The 21,688-nt window shown below is 45.4% G+C and overlaps 1 protein-coding gene and 1 long non-coding RNA gene across 2 annotated transcripts; both read right to left on the reverse strand.

Annotated features, from left to right (window-relative positions):
- Positions 1-412: 412 nt before the first annotated feature.
- On the reverse strand, positions 413-969 carry LOC148377075 (janus kinase and microtubule-interacting protein 3-like). Its single transcript, XM_088368333.1, has 3 exons — positions 910-969; positions 625-687; positions 413-538 (listed from the first exon to the last, which is right to left on the reverse strand). The coding sequence occupies exons 1-3, from the start codon at positions 967-969 to the stop codon at positions 413-415; spliced, it is 249 nt and encodes an 82-aa protein (XP_088224459.1).
- Positions 970-2,796: 1,827 nt separating this feature from the next.
- LOC148377076 (uncharacterized) lies at positions 2,797-3,486 on the reverse strand. The gene is made up of 3 exons (XR_015856995.1): positions 3,348-3,486; positions 3,110-3,223; positions 2,797-2,878 (listed from the first exon to the last, which is right to left on the reverse strand). It is a non-coding gene; the product is annotated as an uncharacterized LOC148377076 (long non-coding RNA).
- Positions 3,487-21,688: the final 18,202 nt, after the last annotated feature.

Genomic DNA, 21,688 nt, shown 5'->3' on the forward strand with positions numbered 1-21,688 from the left:
CTGCAAGAGCCCAAAGGCACAGCGTCAACAAGCTTCTTTCAGCGCAAAGCCTTCCAAAAGTCACATTTGAGCCGCCGAGTCTCGTGGAGTGCGAACATAAGGAGTTCGACATACACTTACGGCGTTATAGCCCAGGATGTCCAGCTTCTTCATCAGATCACTGATGACGATGTCCGGGGGAAAGGCGCAAGGAGCAATGTAAGGTGTTCTGGGACCTCGGGTTAAGGTTAGGGTTGCGAGGGACGCCTTACGTACGCTCACGCCCTCGGCCTCGCAGTAGATCTGCAAAGGGCTGAGGCCGTCTGGGAAACGGACTTGCAGAAACTTCAAGACGGGGGAGCGCCACTCCCTCTCCTGAAAGGCAGAGGCATGCGTCCGTCCGTCCGTCCGTCCGTCCGTCACATCTCTGGCCTCAACACGCTTGTGCGAGTCTTCCTACCTCCAGCTCCAGGATGCGGAACTCAAGCAGTTCGTTTTGGTCTCGGATATCCTGGATGTGCTCTTTCAGACGCGCTTCTTCCGCCTCCATCCGCCTGACCTGAAAAGACAGTCAGACCTCATCTGCGGGGCTTCCCGACAGGTGTGACGCCAAGCGACTCCGCCCAGCGCCTTTCTTTCCGTCACCTTTTCGGCCAACTGCTGATTGCTCTGACGCAGCAGCTGCTTCTCCTCCACCCACTTGACATTCTAGAAGAGACAAACGCGTGGACAGCTTTGGAATGTTGTGTCATTTTCATCCACAAATTCTTTGGTTGACTGGAAAATGACATTTGCTTTTCTCCGCATTTTCCCAGCCACGTTCGGGGGGGGGGGGGGGGGGGGGGTTGGTCCAGTAATGCCAGACGGATGAGTGACTGAAGAATGTAGCTATTTTGTCTGAGAAAAAGGTGTGCTCATTGATGAGCTTACCTGTCCTTGTTGCTTCAGCGCTGACTCCAGATCTGCTACTCTGCTTTGATAGTGACCCATTTCTACCATCAGCTTTTCTCTGGTCTGAAAGGAGGAGGAGGGAGGCTCCTCCTCCTCCTTTCAGACCAGAGAACACCCGAGGCTGGGTGAGAACGGGGAGGCTGCGACCCGGCCGGGGGTTGCGGGAAGGGGCGCCACCTTGATCTCCTTCTCGGCGTCGTAGTCCCCTTTCGCTGGTCTGGGCTAGCAGAGCGTAGGCTCGTTGCAGCGCTTGATATTCTTGCGTCAGCTGGCGGTAGCGAAGCTCCGCCTCTTCATGCACACACCAATGCAACACAGCACTAGTACCAGAATCAGTCAGACCGGCGACAAAGCACCCGCGACGCAAAGACGAGTCCGATTCCAGGCTGAAGAGGAATGTTTGGTGCCAATACGCTGGCAGAAATGGCGGGCTACCTCTTCGGGTTCCGTGTCGGGGGTTCTGTCGGTGTGAAAAGACAAGGACGATCCGTCCGAGTCCACCAACACGTCTTCGTCGTAGCCGTAAAATGTTTCGATGACCTGCGGGCGCGGAAGCAAACATCTCTCTGAACAAACTGAAGCGACACCTCACGATGAATCGACGAGAGGAACGATAGCGAGAAAAAGGCCATTTCATCTTGCGCAACACCAAGCAGCCGCAAACAAACAGACTCACCTTGCAGGACCTCACGCTTTGTTCCTCCTCAGAGATTCTCGACGTCGGTATCGTAGCAGCAAATCTCTCTCCTGTCGACACAAATAATCCGCCTTTGAGATTCTTTGGATGCAAAGGGAACGAACGGCTCCGGCGCAGAAACAAACGCGACTCACAATGACATTTCTGACATGAGCTCCTGTCTCCAGAGCCTGAAAAACACGTCACCGGCGATGATTGGAGGGACGCTCGTCTTTTCCAAAAGTGACAACTACAGGGTGTGTCAGGGTTTTCCAGATTATCTTTATCGTATCATTGTGTTGCTTTGACTTTGACTGCGACCTGTAATAAATAATATTATTTATCCCTTATTTATCCCTATCGCTTATCCCTTCCTACACAAAGTCGTAAAACACCCCTTGCTATGTTTTGACTAGAGGTCAAGGGCTTCCTCTATTCAATCCACTCTTACACCCACCCTGTTTCTCTTAATTAAAATGCTCGTGCAGGAGCCGAGAGTCAGACTTCATTCGTACAACGGATGGACTCTCCACCTGCAGGTGTCCAAAAGAACTTACTTGTCTCCCGTGTGGTTCTTGCAAAATAAGTTGGAGCGAGCGCAACTCTAACAGGGTGCATTTTGCCACTAGCTGCCTACGGACAATGACGTCGCGCTCGCGGCTCATGGTTGACGGGCTGAGCAGCCGGGCAAGTCCGTCGTTTTCAGCGCACAGCGAGTGGCAAAGGCGCTGACAAAACGGGAGCTTTGAGCTGCTGAAAACGGCAAAACAAGTCTAAAGCGTGTTCAAACGCGTGCGCACAATGCTCCTGCTTGAAAGGTCGGAATTTAAGGGGCCAATTTTTTGGATGGCGGCCGCCGGCCAAGCTTTGGACGGAAAAGGTTTCCTGGCGACAGCGAGCGAGCGCGGCGCTGCCGTACGTGCACCGAGTCGCCTGCCTGAAGACCTTGGACAAGTCGTCGATGATGTGCCGCTGCTCCACAACTTGAAGGAACTCCATTTCACCGTCCTGCTGGCCGCAACCGCGGTCCAGGTCATTGAGCGAACTAGGCCTTCTCTGTGGAACACAAATGCAGTGGACTCTGTTGGCACGCCGCCGTTGTCCGCGTCGACTTACCAAGCTTGCCATCTCCTCGTTCTCCTGGGTGACAAAGCGCACTTTGTTTTCAAGGCGACACAGCACCAGCGAGAGTTCTTCATTCTTCCTGCTCAGGCGTTTGTTTTTGTACAGGAGTGGCAGAAACTGGCTTTCTGTTTCTCTCAGTCGCTTTAGCTGCAAGCATGAAGTGCGGGATGTGAAAGACGCACAACACGCGGGCCAGAACGTATCCATTCCTTTTGCATCGGTTTGAACGGAATCGTGGCTTTGGCTCCCAATAAAAGACATCTACCAGGCAACCGACTCGCCGCGCCGCTCAACTAATAAGCAAGCGCAATGGGTGCCTCGCTGGATGGCGCGCATCAAACGTAGCGCAAACCTTCAAGCGTGCCGTCAATAAATTACCAGTTCATTGCGCTCTTCAGAAAGCAGGGCGTTTCGATCCTCCAGTTTCCTGATGACTGCGCTGAGCTCAGCGATTTTCAGATGAAACCGTCGCGTGTCCCGATCCTCCTGAGACTGAAAACGCCCCGCAACACACACACACAAGCACTCGTTCAAAGTTCAAAACTGTTTTTGTGCTACCTTCCTCCAGCAACGAACTAAGTCATGCGTACTGCAAGTGTGTGATGAGGTGGCTTACGTAATGAAGAGAATTGCTAGTAGCGGCGTTGACCCCACTTCCAGGGTAGTTTAGGCCCGCCCTTTGGGAATCCCTCAGGGCAGCGATCTGCTGCTCGGCAGCCTGAGTCTGCAGCTGAAGGCGGTGGACGTGGCCGGCCCCAGGGCTTCATCCAAAACACTAACCGCTCTGTCTTTCAGCTTGATCTCATCCGTCTGGATGTACAAACGGGGAGCGCTCAGGCAGGCGGGCAAACTCATTTGCCAGAATTGTGACAAAAACAAAGAGAGCAACCGGCCAATTTTTTTCTTGAATCGACTAGAACACCTTTGCTGTGACAAAAGCGAAGCGAGCAACCGGACATTTTCTTCTTGTGAAATAGAATAGAATAGAATGCCTTAGGTGTCATTGCACTGCAGGTATACAACGAAATTGGGAACATAGCCACGCACCGCGCATCTGATCAGTCCTACCAGTCGGCGGATCTCCCTCTCGCAGTCTCTCTTGGTTCGGCTCAGCTCCTCCCGATGCTGGTGATGAGCCGATCGGAGCTCGGCCGCTCGGGACTGCCAGGCCTGCTGGGCCGCTGCCAGGGCTTCTTCCGCGCTCCTGGTGGAGGCGACACCGCTCGGTCTCCCGACACCGCCGCGTCTCCTCCACCTCCGCCAGCAAAGCGCCCCCCCTCCTCACCTGAGCAGACATTGCGCCACACCGGGCCGTTGAGACCGCAACGGAGCGCCGCGACGCTTACTGGGGACAAGCTACACAATACGGTAGCGGCCGCATCGAAGCCCGACGTGGCGTGCGGATAGTCAGACACGGATAGAGCGGATCACCTTGTCCATGGAGCCGTCCCTCAGGCTGAGGACCAAGGCATTCAGTCGCTGGATCTCTCCATCTTTGATTTTGATCACTCTCATCAGCTCCATTTCATGCTGCCGCAGTAATGTCTCCCTGGTAATGGCTAACTCTTTCTGCTTCTCCTCATGGAGTTTGCTTTTGAGTTCCGTCATGGCGGCGGTGGCACGGTGGTGCTCCGCCCGCAGGTCCTGACTTCTCTCTCTCTCCAGACAGCTGACCTGACATGACTTAGACTTAGACAAACTTTATTGTCATCTTGTCTGCACATGGTGCATACAAAACGAAATTCCGTTGCATACGTCTTACAACAAAGTAGTGATATTGCAGTTGAATAGAAGTAACATATCCTATGAAAATATATATATATACATATATACTATATATATATATATATATATATATTAAAAATAAGTATAAAGTGCAGCAGTGATAATTATGCAATAGTGCAAGTAGGCAAAACAGTATTCAAGAGTGTGCAGAGGAATGCTAAACCATGTATTAAACTTCTATTTAAAGGGTTTATACAAGTTCAGTAAAGTTGGTAGTGCGAGATAGTGCAAGATAGAGGTCCGTAGTGTCATAAAGTACAGTTCTGTGAATGTGTGATGCAGAGTTCAGTTTAGAGCTCAACAGTTCTAGTGTTCAACAGTCTGATGACAGCAGGGAAAAAGCTGTTGCAGAACCTGGTGGACCTGCAGCGGATGCTGCAAACCTCTTCCCAGAGGGCAGCAGGCAGAACAGTCCATGGTGGGGGTGTGATGGGTCATTGATGATGTTACGGGCACGGGACATGCAGCGCTGAGATGAAATGTCCTGAATGGAGGGAAGAGGAGCCCCTATGATCCTCTCTGCTGTCCTCACCACTCTCCTCACGTTCTTCCAATCGGAGGCGGTGCAGCCTCCACACCACACAGAGAGACAGCTTGTCAGAATGCTCTCTATGGTGCTCCTGTAGAACGTCCTCATGATGGGTGGGGGCAGGTGGGCTCTCCTCATCCTCCGCAGGAAGTACAAGCGCTTCTGTGCCCTCTTGACCAGTGCCGTAGTGTTCATAGTCCAGGTGAGGTCTTCTGTGATGTGGACCCCCAGGAATTTGGTGGTGCTGACCACCTCCACAGCTGAGCTGTTGATGATCAGTGGAGCGTGGTGAGGCTGTTTTTTCCTGAAGTCGACGATGATCTCCTTCATCTTCTCCTCATTCAGGATCAGGCTGTTTTCTCTGCACCAGCCCACCAGCTGCTCCACCTCCTCTCTGTAGTCCAGGTCGTTGTTGTCTCTGATGAGCCCCACCACCGTTGTGTCGTCTGCTGACTTCACGATGTGATTGGTGGTGAACCTGAGGACGCAGTCGTGTGTCATCAGGGTGCACAGCAGGGGGCTCAGGACGCAGCCCTGAAGGGAGCCTGTGCTGAGGGTGATGACATCAGAGGTGTTCTGTCCGACCCGGACTGACTGAGGTCTGTTGGTGAGGAAGTCTAGCAGCCAGTTGCGAAGGGGGGTGTTGAAGCCCAGGTGTTCCAATTTTCCTACCAGATGCTGTGGGATGATGGTGTTAAACGCTGAGCTGAAGTCCAGGAACAGCCTCCGCACATGGGTGTTCTTCTCCTCCAGGTGAGCCAGGCTCAGGTGAAGAACGGAGGAGATGGCGTCCTGAGTGGAGCGGTTTTGCCGGTCGGCAAACTGGAACGGGTCAAATAATAGGGGGAGTCTGGAAACGATGTGACCTTTAAGCAGCCTTTCGAAGCACTTCATCATAACCGGAGTCAGTGCAACAGGCCGGTAATCATTAAATGAGGTGATTTGAGGTTTCTTCGGCACCGGAATGATGGAGGCAGTCTTAAAGCACGCCGGCACTGTGGCTTGGCCCAGCGAGGTGTTAAAAATGTCTGTGATGACCCCAGCCAGATGACTTGCACATTCCCTGAACACACGCCCAGGAATGTTGTCGGGGCCAGGGGCCTTACAGGGGTTGACTCTCCTCAGGGTCTTCAACACATCGGCGGAGTCAAGGCAGAGTACCTCCTCTTCCTGATGGGGGACAGTTTTAACTGCTGGAGTGCCGTTTAGTGCCTCGAACCTCCCAAAGAAGTTATTTAGACCATTTAGAAAGTCAGCATCAACTACACCCACCGGGGGGGGGGAGGGTGAGTTGTAGTCTGTAATCGCCCGTATGCCTTGCCACATACTCCTGATGTTTTTGACGTCGTGGAAACGATCCTGAAATTTTCGACTGCGGTCTCGCTTCGCTATCCTGATGGCACGGTTCAAGTTGGCTCTCGCTGTCCTCAGTGTCTCCTTGTCGCCAGACTTGAAGGCAGAGTTCCGCGCTCGTAGCGTTTGACGTACCTCCTCAGTCATCCAGGGTCGTTGGTTGCCCCGGGTGATGATATTCTTAGTGGTGCTGACGTCCTCGGTGCATTTGTTGATGTAGGCTGACACAGTCATGGCACACGCATGTCTAATCTACATCGGGAAAACTGGGAGGGAGGGAGGCAGGCAGGGAGGCAGGCAGGGAGGCAGGCAGGGAGGCAGGCAGTGTCTGTCTGTTGAGGTTTTCACCTTGTTCTTCTCCTGCTGAAGTTCTAACTGGACGTCCATCAGTTTGGTTCTCAGCTCGTCATTGGCGGCCTGAAGGGCGTCCGTTCGCTCCGCCTTGGCCCGCCCTGCCGGAGCTCGTTTGGACATCTCTTACTCGAGTCTCGCCCGGTCGTCAGTCAGAGATCACAACATTTGTACCTGGAGAGCACAAACGCAGCGCTGTTTTCCACTGGCTTCGAACTCAACTTCAATCGGTACCGTAACTTACAACATCATAAACATAGAACTAGCTTGACTTATTCATTGAATAAATGCATTTGGTTCTTCAAAACTGCATCACGCAACATAGCGTGACCGAGACGGCCGTTATCCACCTGCGTGAAGTTATTTGGTGAAATGAATGAGATGTTTAAGACACCATCGTTCTGTCTCTATGTAGATGAAGGGAAATAATCGATTGCTGAAGGTCCAAAGGTGTTGTGATAAACAAATAAACATATTAGTGATTAGTGACATATTTGTGATAAACATATTAGGCAGGATAATCACATATGTTAACGTGACTGCCCACACTGTATTTATTTATGGTTATTTGTTAAATCGAGTACTGTTAGACATGAAATAGGAAGTGTTTAACATAAATGGAAGACGAAAGGGGTACTCACCATTGTAGCTCCTGCTGGTCAATGATACGAGCCTCTTCTTGCAGTGGAAAACATACAGCCAACAAACACCGTGGAACCTAAAGGAATGAAATTAAACATTAACATTTAGCCTCAACCAACATTCACAGATACAACGCAACGCAAACTACACAAACGTAAATCTTTTTAAACACAATGAGTTGTACTTACCGTGTACGCTCTAGACGGTCCACTTGCAAGCGGAAAATAAAGATATTTCTGTTGATAATCGTCGTGTTTGTATCCGGTGTCTCGCTCAAGGCCATTGCGCCCACAGATTTGAATTTTGGCGAGAGTTCAGCCTATTGACGTCATTTCCGCGGTGTAATACCCGCATATCTGAAACGGCAAAGTTAAGAGTAGAGTTAAATAAAGTTTTTAGTCAACGCAATAATTTACAACCGTTGACCAGTCGAAATAATCGTCGAAATTTGGCGTCTGTGGCTGGAAGCAGACGCCGAGTTCGACATTCCTCCCAAACGCCACACTCCCTTGCTTTTCAGGGCTAAAAAAAAACAGTTGTAATTACCTTGTACGCTCTAGACGGTCAAGTTGCAAGCTGAAAACAAAAATATTTGCCTTGTTAGTCATCGTGTTACTAACAGCTGTGTCTTGTTTGCCAGAACTGCCGCTTTCCTACTTCCTGTTGCAAGCCACGCCCACGGATTATAATTTTGCCGTGAGTTCCGCCTATTGACGTCATGTCCGCGTCACATGACTGCGACGTAATATTATCTAAAACTGTTTGTGCGGTATTGTGTTGTTCTGTGCGGTATTGTGTTATTCTGTGCGGCGTCGTGTTGTTCTGTGCGGCGTCGTGTTGTTCAGTGCGACGTCGTGTTGTTCAGTGCGGCATGGTGTTGTTCAGTGCGGCATGGTGTTGTTCAGTGCGGCATGGTGTTGTTCAGTGCGGCATAATGTTGTTCAGTGCGGCATAATGTTGTTCAGTGCGGCATGGTGTTGTTCAGTGCGGCATGGTGTTGTTCAGTGCGGCATGGTGTTGTTCAGTGCGGCATAATGTTGTTCAGTGCGCCATAATGTTGTTCAGTGCGGCATGGTGTTGTTCAGTGCGGGATGGTGTTGTTCAGTGCAGGATGGTGTTGTTCAGTGCGGCATGGTGTTGTTCAATGCGGCATGGTGTTGTTCAGTGCGGGATGGTGTTGTTCAGTGCGGCATGGTGTTGTTCAGTGCGGCATAATGTTGTTCAGTGCGGCATGGTGTTGTTCAGTGCGGCATGGTGTTGTTCAGTGCGGCATGGTGTTGTTCAGTGCGGCATGGTGTTGTTCAGTGCGGAATGGTGTTGTTCAGTGCGGCATGGTGTTGTTCAGTCCGGGATGGTGTTGTTCAATGCGGGATCGTGTTGTTCAGTGCGGGGTGGTGTTGTTCAGTGCGGGATGGTGTTGTTCAGTGCGGCATGGTGTTGTTCAATGCGGCATGGTGTTGTTCAGTGCGGGATGGTGTTGTTCATTGCGGCATGGTGTTGTTCAGTGCGGCATGGTGTTGTTCAGTGCGGCATGGTGTTGTTCAGTGCGGCATGGTGTTGTTCAGTGCGGCATAATGTTGTTCAGTGCGGCATGGTGTTGTTCAGTGTGGAAAGGTGTTGTTCAGTGCAGGATGGTGTTGTTCAGTGCGGCATGGTGTTGTTCAATGCAGGATCGTGTTGTTCAGTGCAGCATAATGTTGTTCAGTGCAGCATGGTGTTGTTCAGTGCGGCATGGTGTTGTTCAATGCGGCATGGTGTTGTTCACTGCGGGATGGTGTTGTTCAATGCGGGATCGTGTTGTTCAGTGCGGCATAATGTTGTTCAGTGCAGCATGGTGTTGTTCAGTGCGGCATGGTGTTGTTCAGTGCGACATAATGTTGTTTAGTGCGGCATAATGTTGTTCAGTGCGGCATAATGTTGTTCAGTGCGGCATGGTGTTGTTCAGTGCGGCATGGTGTTGTTCAGTGCGGCATGGTGTTGTTCAGTGCAGGATGGTGTTGTTCAGTGCGGCATGGTGTTGTTCAATGCGGCATGGTGTTGTTCAGTGCGGGATGGTGTTGTTCAGTGCAGGATGGTGTTGTTCAGTGCGGCATGGTGTTGTTCAGTGCGGAATGGTGTTGTTCAGTGCGGCATGGTGTTGTTCAGTGCGGCATGGTGTTGTTCAGTGCAGGATGGTGTTGTTCAATGCGGGATCGTGTTGTTCAGTGCGGCATGGTGTTGTTCAGTGCGGCATGGTGTTGTTCAGTGCGGCATAATGTTGTTCAGTGCGGCATGGTGTTGTTCAGTGCGGCATGGTGTTGTTCAGTGCGGCATGGTGTTGTTCAGTGCGGCATGGTGTTGTTCAGTGCGGCATAATGTTGTCCAGTGCGCCATAATGTTGTTCAGTGCGGCATGGTGTTGTTTAGTGCGGGATGGTGTTGTTCAGTGCAGGATGGTGTTGTTCAGTGCGGCATGGTGTTGTTCAATGCGGCATGGTGTTGTTCAGTGCGGGATGGTGTTGTTCAGTGCGGCATGGTGTTGTTCAGTGCGGCATAATGTTGTTCAGTGCGGCATGGTGTTGTTCAGTGCGGCATGGTGTTGTTCAGTGCGGCATGGTGTTGTTCAGTGCGGCATGGTGTTGTTCAGTGCGGAATGGTGTTGTTCAGTGCGGCATGGTGTTGTTCAGTGCGGGATGGTGTTGTTCAATGCGGGATCGTGTTGTTCAGTGCGGGGTGGTGTTGTTCAGTGCAGGATGGTGTTGTTCAGTGCAGGATGGTGTTGTTCAGTGCGGCATGGTGTTGTTCAATGCAGGATCGTGTTGTTCAGTGCAGCATAATGTTGTTCAGTGCAGCATGGTGTTGTTCAGTGCGGCATGGTGTTGTTCAATGCGGCATGGTGTTGTTCAGTGCGGGATGGTGTTGTTCAGTGCGGCATGGTGTTTTTCAGTGCGGCATAATGTTGTTCAGTGCGGCATGGTGTTGTTCAGTGCGGCATGGTGTTGATCAATGCAGGATCGTGTTGTTCAGTGCAGCATAATGTTGTTCAGTGCAGCATGGTGTTGTTCAGTGCGGCATGGTGTTGTTCAATGCGGCATGGTGTTGTTCACTGCGGGATGGTGTTGTTCAATGCGGGATCGTGTTGTTCAGTGCGGCATAATGTTGTTCAGTGCAGCATGGTGTTGTTCAGTGCGGCATGGTGTTGTTCAGTGCGACATAATGTTGTTTAGTGCGGCATAATGTTGTTCAGTGCGGCATAATGTTGTTCAGTGCGGCATGGTGTTGTTCAGTGCGGCATGGTGTTGTTCAGTGCGGCATGGTGTTGTTCAGTGCAGGATGGTGGTGTTCAGTGCGGCATGGTGTTGTTTAATGCGGCATGGTGTTGTTCAGTGCGGGATGGTGTTGTTCAGTGCAGGATGGTGTCGTTCAGTGCGGCATGGTGTTGTTCAGTGCGGAATGGTGTTGTTCAGTGCGGCATGGTGTTGTTCAGTGCGGCATGGTGTTGTTCAGTGCAGGATGGTGTTGTTCAATGCGGGATCGTGTTGTTCAGTGCGGCATGGTGTTGTTCAGTGCGGCATGGTGTTGTTCAGTGCGGCATAATGTTGTTCAGTGCGGCATGGTGTTGTTCAGTGCGGCATGGTGTTGTTCAGTGCGGCATGGTGTTGTTCAGTGCGGCATGGTGTTGTTCAGTGCGGCATAATGTTGTCCAGTGCGCCATAATGTTGTTCAGTGCGGCATGGTGTTGTTTAGTGCGGGATGGTGTTGTTCAGTGCAGGATGGTGTTGTTCAGTGCGGCATGGTGTTGTTCAATGCGGCATGGTGTTGTTCAGTGCGGGATGGTGTTGTTCAGTGCGGCATGGTGTTGTTCAGTGCGGCATAATGTTGTTCAGTGCGGCATGGTGTTGTTCAGTGCGGCATGGTGTTGTTCAGTGCGGCATGGTGTTGTTCAGTGCGGCATGGTGTTGTTCAGTGCGGAATGGTGTTGTTCAGTGCGGCATGGTGTTGTTCAGTGCGGGATGGTGTTCAATGCGGGATCGTGTTGTTCAGTGCGGGGTGGTGTTGTTCAGTGCAGGATGGTGTTGTTCAGTGCAGGATGGTGTTGTTCAGTGCGGCATGGTGTTGTTCAATGCAGGATCGTGTTGTTCAGTGCAGCATAATGTTGTTCAGTGCAGCATGGTGTTGTTCAGTGCGGCATGGTGTTGTTCAATGCGGCATGGTGTTGTTCAGTGCGGGATGGTGTTGTTCAGTGCGGCATGGTGTTTTTCAGTGCGGCATAATGTTGTTCAGTGCGGCATGGTGTTGTTCAGTGCGGCATGGTGTTGTTCAGTGCGACATAATGTTGTTCAGTGCGGCATAATGTTGTTCAGTGCGGCATGGTGTTGTTCAGTGCGGCATGGTGTTGTTCAGTGCGGCATGGTGTTGTTCAGTGCGGCATGGTGTTGTTCAGTGCGGCATGGTGTTGTTCAGTGCAGGATGGTGTTGTTCAGTGCAGGATGGTGTTGTTCAATGCGGCATGGTGTTGTTCAGTGCGGGATGGTGTTGTTCAGTGCAGGATGGTGTTGTTCAGTGCGGCATGGTGTTGTTCAGTGCGGAATGGTGTTGTTCAGTGCGGCATGGTGTTGTTCAGTGCGGCATGGTGTTGTTCAGTGCAGGATGGTGTTGTTCAATGCGGGATGGTGTTGTTCAGTGCGGGATGGTGTTGTTCAGTGCAGGATGGTGTTGTTCAGTGCGGCATGGTGTTGTTCAATGCGGCATGGTGTTGTTCAGTGCAGGATGGTGTTGTTCAGTGCGGCATGGTGTTGTTCAATGCGGCATGGTGTTGTTCAGTGCAGCGTAATGTTGTTCAGTGCGGCATGGTGTTGTTCAGTGCGGAATGGTGTTGTTCAGTGCGGCATGGTGTTGTTCAGTGCAGGATGGTGTTGTTCAGTGCGGCATGGTGTTGCTCAGTGCGGCATGGTGTTGTTCAGTGCGGGATGGTGTTGTTCATTGCGGCATGGTGTTGTTCAGTGCGGCATGGTGTTGTTCAGTGCGGCATGGTGTTGTTCAGTGCGGCATAATGTTGTTCAGTGCGCCATAATGTTGTTCAGTGCGGCATGGTGTTGTTCAGTGCGGGATGGTGTTGTTCAGTGCAGGATGGTGTTGTTCAGTGCGGCATGGTGTTGTTCAGTGCGGCATGGTGTTGTTCAGTGCGGCATAATGTTGTTCAGTGCGGCATAATGTTGTTCAGTGCGGGATGGTGTTGTTCATTGCGGCATGGTGTTGTTCAGTGCGGCATGGTGTTGTTCAGTGCGGCATGGTGTTGTTCAGTGCGGGATGGTGTTGTTCAGTGCAGGATGGTGTTGTTCAGTGCGGCATGGTGTTGTTCAGTGCGGCATGGTGTTGTTCATTTCGGCATAATGTTGTTCAGTGCGGCATAATGTTGTTTAGTGCGGCATGGTGTTGTTCAGTGCGGGATGGTGTTGTTCAGTGCGTTATAATGTTGTTCAGTGCGGCATGGTGTTGTTCAGTGCGGCATGGTGTTGTTCAGTGCGGCATGGTGTTGTTCAGTGCGGCATAATGTTGTTCAGTGCGGCATAATGTTGTTCAGTGCGGCATGGTGTTGTTCAGTGCGGGATGGTGTTGTTCAGTGCGGGATGGTGTTGTTCAGTGCGGCATGGTGTTCAATGCGGAATGGTGTTGTTCAGTGCAGGATGGTGTTGTTCAGTGCGGCATGGTGTTGTTCAGTGCGGCATAATGTTGTTCAGTGCGGCATGGTGTTGTTCAGTGCGGCATGGTGTTGTTCAGTGCGGCATGGTGTTGTTCAGTGCGGCATAATGTTGTTCAGTGCGGCATAATGTTGTTCAGTGCGGCATGGTGTTGTTCAGTGCGGCATGGTGTTGTTCAGTGCGGCATAATGTTCAGTGCGGCATAATGTTGTTCAGTGCGGCATGGTGTTGTTCAGTGCGGGATGGTGTTGTTCAGTGCAGGATGGTGTTGTTCAGTGCGGCATGGTGTTCAGTGCGGGATGGTGTCTTTCAGTGCGGCATGGTGTCGTTCAGTGCGGCATGGTGTCTTTCAGTGCGGCATGGTGTCGTTCAGTGAGGCATGGTGTTGTTCAGTGCGGCATGGTGTTGTTTAGTGCGGCATGGTGTTGTTCAGTGCGGGATGGTGTTGTTCAGTGTGGCATGGTGTTCAGTGCGGCATGGTGTTGTTCAGTGCGGTATCGTGTTGTTCAGTGCGGTATCGTGTTTCTCAGTGCGGTATCGTGTTGTTCAGTGCAGTATCGTTGTGTTGTTCGTATTGTGTTTAACACTTAGCCTCTAACACTTAGCCTCTAACACTTAGCCTCTAGCATCTAGAAGGTAAATAAATAGGAAGGAAGGACTCACCGGTGACGTCTTCGCCCACGTCCAAGCGTTGTACTTTGTATTTTCATCCTTCTGACAGTGGAAAACATAGCCAACAAACACCGTGGAACCTAAACGAATGAAAGAAAACTATCATTTGGCCACAACCAACATTCACAGATACAACACAATGTGACGTGCGGGGTTGAGGTTAAAGGTTGAGTGAAGGGCCCTCGTTTTAAACTACTTTTTTGAAAAGGATTGGGAACAAGTAAGACGTATTTAATTTATTTAATGGGAAGTAGTAAGAGCTATTGAATTTAATCTATGTATTATATTCTATTGTATTGTATTCTGTTGTATTCTTTTGGATTGTATTCACACTAACCCCACTAAAACTTCAGCCCACAAAAACTCGCCTCTGGCGCCTAGCCTCTGGCACTTAGCCTCTAACACTTAGCCTTTAACACTTAGCCTTTAACATTTAGCCTTTAACACTTAGCCTAGAAGGTGAATAAATAGGGTTAAAGGTTGAGTGAAGGGACCTCGTTTTAAACTACTTTTTTGTAAAGGAGTGGGAACAAGTAAGACGTATTTAATTTATTTAATGGGAAGTAGTAAGACTTATTAAATTTATTTAATCTACTTTTCTTCCCAGGCAAAATTTGATGTGCTGCAATTCCAAATTTCCAAAGTGAATGAAGGAATGAAGTCCTTTAAATTATGATTTTGTATAAATACTAGGCATTAACACAAAATCGACGGCACAAAATGGGCAGACTTTACTTGTTTGAAAAGGACTGGTTACAAGACAGACTTTTTTAATTTATTTAATGGGAAGAAGACTTATTTAGTTTAATTGATCTATTTTTGTTCCCTGGCAAAATTCGATTTGCTGCAATTCCAAATTTCCAAAGTGAATGAAGGAAAGAAGTCGTTTAAATTATGATTTTGTTTAAATACTAGGCATAGACACAAAATCTACGGCACAAAATGGGCAGACTTTACTTGTTTGAAGAGGACTGGTTACAAGACAGACTTTTCTGATTTATTTAATGGGAAGAAGACTTATTTAGTTTATTTAATCTATTTTTGTTCCCTGGCAAAATTGGATTTGCTGAAATTGTATTTTGCCAAATCTTGCCTTGAGAGCTGATAGGAAGTATTAAACGCTTAGTTAAATCAATACAAGTTGGTAATAAGAGCGAGTAATGTTGGTTGAATCGATGAATGAAGGTTGAAAGCAATTTAAATTATGACTTTGTATAAATACTAGATATTAACAGAACATCTACTGCGCGAAATGGGCAGAGTTTACTTGTTTGAGAAGGAGTGGCTTATTCAAAACTAAGATTTATTTAATCTGTTTGTTCCCAGGCAAAATTGGATGTGATGCAATTCCAAATTTCACCACATGATGGTGCCCAATTTTGACTTCATAGGACATATTAAACACTTAGCTTGTTATTATGTTCAAGGTAATCAGATTTGTTTATTATTCTAATGGCCTCTTCAAAACTATTCTGGATTACTACTTTGGATCTATTCTACATTACTTGGCAACAACATACTCTGTAACAGATTAGGCAGTATAATCATATCTGTTAACTTGAGAGTGCCCACACTCAATCTACTTATCGTGATGTGTTAAATCAATTACTGTTAGACATTATTTGTCTGATAATCTACCAAATCTTTGAATTGAAGAATTTGTGATTTAATTAATAGCTTGTTGTTATGTTAAGGGTAATCAGACTTGTATATAATTCTAATGGCCTTCTTTTGAAAACTATTCTGAATTACAACTTTGGATCTTATATTACTTTGCAACAATCTACTCCGTGACAGATTAGGCAGTATAATCACATATGTTAACTTCAGTGCCCACACTGTATTTATTTATGGTTATTTGTTAAATCAAGTACTGTTAGACATGAAATAGGAAGTGTTTAACATAAATGTTATGGCTACTCACCATTGTAGCTCGCTCCTGGTCAATGATACGAGCCTCTTCTTGCAGTGGAAAACTTGCAGCCAACAAACACCGTGGAACCTAAAGGAATGAAATTAAACATTAACATTTCGCCTCGACCAATTTTCACACGTACAACGCAACGCGGCTACACTTCTGCTATTACAAACGTAAATCTCCTTAAACACAATGAGTGTTACTTACCGTGTACGCTCTAGACGGTCCAGTTGCAAGCAGAAAATAAAGATATTTCTGTTGATAATCGTCGCTGCTCAGTGGCTCACGGCCATCGCGCCAACAGATTTGAATTTTGGCGGAGGTTCGGGCAATTACGTCATATCCACGGCACATGACTGCGACGTAATACCCGCTTATCTGAAACGGCAGTTAAAAGTAGAGTTACATCAAGTTTTCTTGGAACCTAAACGAATGAAAGAAAACTATCATTTGGCCACAACCAACATTCACAGATACAACACAACGTGCGGGGTTGGGGTTAAAGATTGAGTGAAGGGCCCTCGTTTTAAACTACTGTTTTGAAAAGGAGTGGGAACAAGTAAGACGTATTTAATTTATTTAATGGGAAGTAGTAAGACTTATTAAATTTATTTAATCTACTTTTCTTCCCAGGCAAAATTTGATGTGCTGCAATTCCAAATTTCCAAAGTGAATGAAGGAATGAAGTCCTTTAAATTATGATTTTGTATAAATACTAGGCATTAACACAAAATCGACGGCACAAAATGGGCAGACTTTACTTGTTTGAAAAGGACTGGTTACAAGACAGACTTTTTTAATTTATTTAATGGGAAGAAGACTTATTTAGTTTAATTGATCTATTTTTGTTCCCTGCCAAAATTCGATTTGCTGCAATTCCAAATTTCCAAAGTGAATGAAGGAAAGAAGTCGTTTAAATTATGATTTTGTTTAAATACTAGGCATAGACACAAAATCTACGGCACAAAATGGGCAGACTTTACTTGTTTGAAGAGGACTGGTTACAAGACAGACTTTTCTGATTTATTTAATGGGAAGAGGACTTATTTAGTTTATTTAATCTATTTTTGTTCCCTGGCAAAATTGGATTTGCTGAAATTGTATTTTGCCAAATCTCGATTTGAGACCTGATAGGAAGTATTAAACGCTTAGTTAAATCAATACAAGTTGGTAATAAGAGCGAGTAATGTTGGTTGAACCGATGAATGAAGGTTGAAAGCAATTTAAATTATGACTTTGTATAAATACTAGATATTAACAGAACATCTACTGCGCAAAATGGGCAGAGTTTACTTGTTTGAGAAGGAGTGGCTTATTCAAAACTAAGATTTATGTAATCTGTTTGTTCCCAGGCAAAATTGGATGTGATGCAATTCCAAATTTCACCACATGATGGTGCCCAATTTTGACTTCATAGGACATATTAAACACTTAGCTTGTTATTATGTTCAAGGTAATCAGATTTGTTTATCATTCTAATGGCCTCTTCAAAACTATTCTGGATTACTACTTTGGATCTATTCTACATTACTTGGCAACAACATACTCTGTAACAGATTAGGCAGTATAATCACATATGTTAACTTGAGAGTGCCCACACTCAATCTACTTATCGTGATGTGTTAAATCAATTACTGTTAGACATTATTTGTCTGATAATCTACCAAATCTTTGAATTGAAGAATTTGTGATTTAATTAATAGCTTGTTCAGGGTAATCAGACTTGTATATAATTCTAATGGCCTTCTTTTGAAAACTATTCTGAATTACAACTTTGGATCTTATATTACTTTGCAACAATCTACTCCGTGACAGATTAGGCAGTATAATCACATATGTTAACTTCAGTGCCCACACTGTATTTATTTATGGTTATTTGTTAAATCAAGTACTGTTAGACATGAAATAGGAAGTGTTTAACATAAATGTTATGGCTACTCACCATTGTAGCTCGCTCCTGGTCAATGATACGAGCCTCTTCTTGCAGTGGAAAACTTGCAGCCAACAAACACCGTGGAACCTAAAGGAATGAAATTAAACATTAACATTTCGCCTCGACCAATTTTCACACGTACAACGCAACGCGGCTACACTTCTGCTATTACAAACGTAAATCTCCTTAAACACAATGAGTGTTACTTACCGTGTACGCTCTAGACGGTCCAGTTGCAAGCAGAAAATAAAGATATTTCTGTTGATAATCGTCGCTGCTCAGTGGCTCACGGCCATCGCGCCAACAGATTTGAATTTTGGCGGAGGTTCGGGCAATTACGTCATATCCGCGGCATTTGACTGCGACGTAATACCCGCTTATCTGAAACGGCAGTTAAAAGTAGAGTTACATCAAGTTTTCTTGGAACCTAAACGAATGAAAGAAAACTATCATTTGGCCACAACCAACATTCACAGATACAACACAACGTGCGGGGTTGAGGTTAAAGATTGAGTGAAGGGCCCTCGTTTTAAACTACTGTTTTGAAAAGGAGTGGGAACAAGTAAGACGTATTTAATTTATTTAATGGGAAGTAGTAAGACTTATTAAATTTATTTAATCTACTTTTCTTCCCAGGCAAAATTTGATGTGCTGCAATTCCAAATTTCCAAAGTGAATGAAGGAATGAAGTCCTTTAAATTATGATTTTGTATAAATACTAGGCATTAACACAAAATCGACGGCACAAAATGGGCAGACTTTACTTGTTTGAAAAGGACTGGTTACAAGACAGACTTTTTTAATTTATTTAATGGGAAGAAGACTTATTTAGTTTAATTGATCTATTTTTGTTCCCTGCCAAAATTCGATTTGCTGCAATTCCAAATTTCCAAAGTGAATGAAGGAAAGAAGTCGTTTAAATTATGATTTTGTTTAAATACTAGGCATAGACACAAAATCTACGGCACAAAATGGGCAGACTTTACTTGTTTGAAGAGGACTGGTTACAAGACAGACTTTTCTGATTTATTTAATGGGAAGAGGACTTATTTAGTTTATTTAATCTATTTTTGTTCCCTGGCAAAATTGGATTTGCTGAAATTGTATTTTGCCAAATCTCGATTTGAGACCTGATAGGAAGTATTAAACGCTTAGTTAAATCAATACAAGTTGGTAATAAGAGCGAGTAATGTTGGTTGAACCGATGAATGAAGGTTGAAAGCAATTTAAATTATGACTTTGTATAAATACTAGATATTAACAGAACATCTACTGCGCAAAATGGGCAGAGTTTACTTGTTTGAGAAGGAGTGGCTTATTCAAAACTAAGATTTATGTAATCTGTTTGTTCCCAGGCAAAATTGGATGTGATGCAATTCCAAATTTCACCACATGATGGTGCCCAATTTTGACTTCATAGGACATATTAAACACTTAGCTTGTTATTATGTTCAAGGTAATCAGATTTGTTTATCATTCTAATGGCCTCTTCAAAACTATTCTGGATTACTACTTTGGATCTATTCTACATTACTTGGCAACAACATACTCTGTAACAGATTAGGCAGTATAATCACATATGTTAACTTGAGAGTGCCCACACTCAATCTACTTATCGTGATGTGTTAAATCAATTACTGTTAGACATTATTTGTCTGATAATCTACCAAATCTTTGAATTGAAGAATTTGTGATTTAATTAATAGCTTGTTCAGGGTAATCAGACTTGTATATAATTCTAATGGCCTTCTTTTGAAAACTATTCTGAATTACAACTTTGGATCTTATATTACTTTGCAACAATCTACTCCGTGACAGATTAGGCAGTATAATCACATATGTTAACTTCAGTGCCCACACTGTATTTATTTATGGTTATTTGTTAAATCAAGTACTGTTAGACATGAAATAGGAAGTGTTTAACATAAATGTTATGGCTACTCACCATTGTAGCTCGCTCCTGGTCAATGATACGAGCCTCTTCTTGCAGTGGAAAACTTGCAGCCAACAAACACCGTGGAACCTAAAGGAATGAAATTAAACATTAACATTTCGCCTCGACCAATTTTCACACGTACAACGCAACGCGGCTACACTTCTGCTATTACAAACGTAAATCTCCTTAAACACAATGAGTGTTACTTACCGTGTACGCTCTAGACGGTCCAGTTGCAAGCAGAAAATAAAGATATTTCTGTTGATAATCGTCGCTGCTCAGTGGCTCACGGCCATCGCGCCAACAGATTTGAATTTTGGCGGAGGTTCGGGCAATTACGTCATATCCGCGGCATTTGACTGCGACGTAATACCCGCTTATCTGAAACGGCAGTTAAAAGTAGAGTTACATCAAGTTTTCTTGGAACCTAAACGAATGAAAGAAAACTATCATTTGGCCACAACCAACATTCACAGATACAACACAACGTGCGGGGTTGAGGTTAAAGATTGAGTGAAGGGCCCTCGTTTTAAACTACTGTTTTGAAAAGGAGTGGGAACAAGTAAGACGTATTTAATTTATTTAATGGGAAGTAGTAAGACTTATTAAATTTATTTAATCTACTTTTCTTCCCAGGCAAAATTTGATGTGCTGCAATTCCAAATTTCCAAAGTGAATGAAGGAATGAAGTCCTTTAAATTATGATTTTGTATAAATACTAGGCATTAACACAAAATCGACGGCACAAAATGGGCAGACTTTACTTGTTTGAAAAGGACTGGTTACAAGACAGACTTTTTTAATTTATTTAATGGGAAGAAGACTTATTTAGTTTAATTGATCTATTTTTGTTCCCTGCCAAAATTCGATTTGCTGCAATTCCAAATTTCCAAAGTGAATGAAGGAAAGAAGTCGTTTAAATTATGATTTTGTTTAAATACTAGGCATAGACACAAAATCTACGGCACAAAATGGGCAGACTTTACTTGTTTGAAGAGGACTGGTTACAAGACAGACTTTTCTGATTTATTTAATGGGAAGAGGACTTATTTAGTTTATTTAATCTATTTTTGTTCCCTGGCAAAATTGGATTTGCTGAAATTGTATTTTGCCAAATCTCGATTTGAGACCTGATAGGAAGTATTAAACGCTTAGTTAAATCAATACAAGTTGGTAATAAGAGCGAGTAATGTTGGTTGAACCGATGAATGAAGGTTGAAAGCAATTTAAATTATGACTTTGTATAAATACTAGATATTAACAGAACATCTACTGCGCAAAATGGGCAGAGTTTACTTGTTTGAGAAGGAGTGGCTTGTTCAAAACTAAGATTTATGTAATCTGTTTGTTCCCAGGCAAAATTGGATGTGATGCAATTCCAAATTTCACCACATGATGGTGCCCAATTTTGACTTCATAGGACATATTAAACACTTAGCTTGTTATTATGTTCAAGGTAATCAGATTTGTTTATCATTCTAATGGCCTCTTCAAAACTATTCTGGATTACTACTTTGGATCTATTCTACATTACTTGGCAACAACATACTCTGTAACAGATTAGGCAGTATAATCACATATGTTAACTTGAGAGTGCCCACACTCAATCTACTTATCGTGATGTGTTAAATCAATTACTGTTAGACATTATTTGTCTGATAATCTACCAAATCTTTGAATTGAAGAATTTGTGATTTAATTAATAGCTTGTTCAGGGTAATCAGACTTGTATATAATTCTAATGGCCTTCTTTTGAAAACTATTCTGAATTACAACTTTGGATCTTATATTACTTTGCAACAATCTACTCGGTGACAGATTAGGCAGTATAATCACATATGTTAACTTCAGTGCCCACACTGTATTTATTTATGGTTATTTGTTAAATCAAGTACTGTTAGACATGAAATAGGAAGTGTTTAACATAAATGTTATGGCTACTCACCATTGTAGCTCGCTCCTGGTCAATGATATGAGCCTCTTCTTGCAGTGGAAAACTTGCAGCCAACAAACACCGTGGAACCTAAAGGAATGAAATTAAACATTAACATTTCGCCCGGACCAACATTCACACGTACAACGCAACGCGGCTACACTTCTGCTATTACAAACGTAAATCTCCTTAAACACAACGAGTGTTACTTACCGTGTACGCTCT

This window comes from Syngnathus floridae, unplaced genomic scaffold (genome assembly GCF_059516105.1).
Source record: "Syngnathus floridae isolate MCC-2025c unplaced genomic scaffold, RoL_Sflo_1.0 HiC_scaffold_422, whole genome shotgun sequence".
In the NCBI taxonomy this organism is placed as follows: Eukaryota; Metazoa; Chordata; class Actinopteri; order Syngnathiformes; family Syngnathidae; genus Syngnathus; species Syngnathus floridae.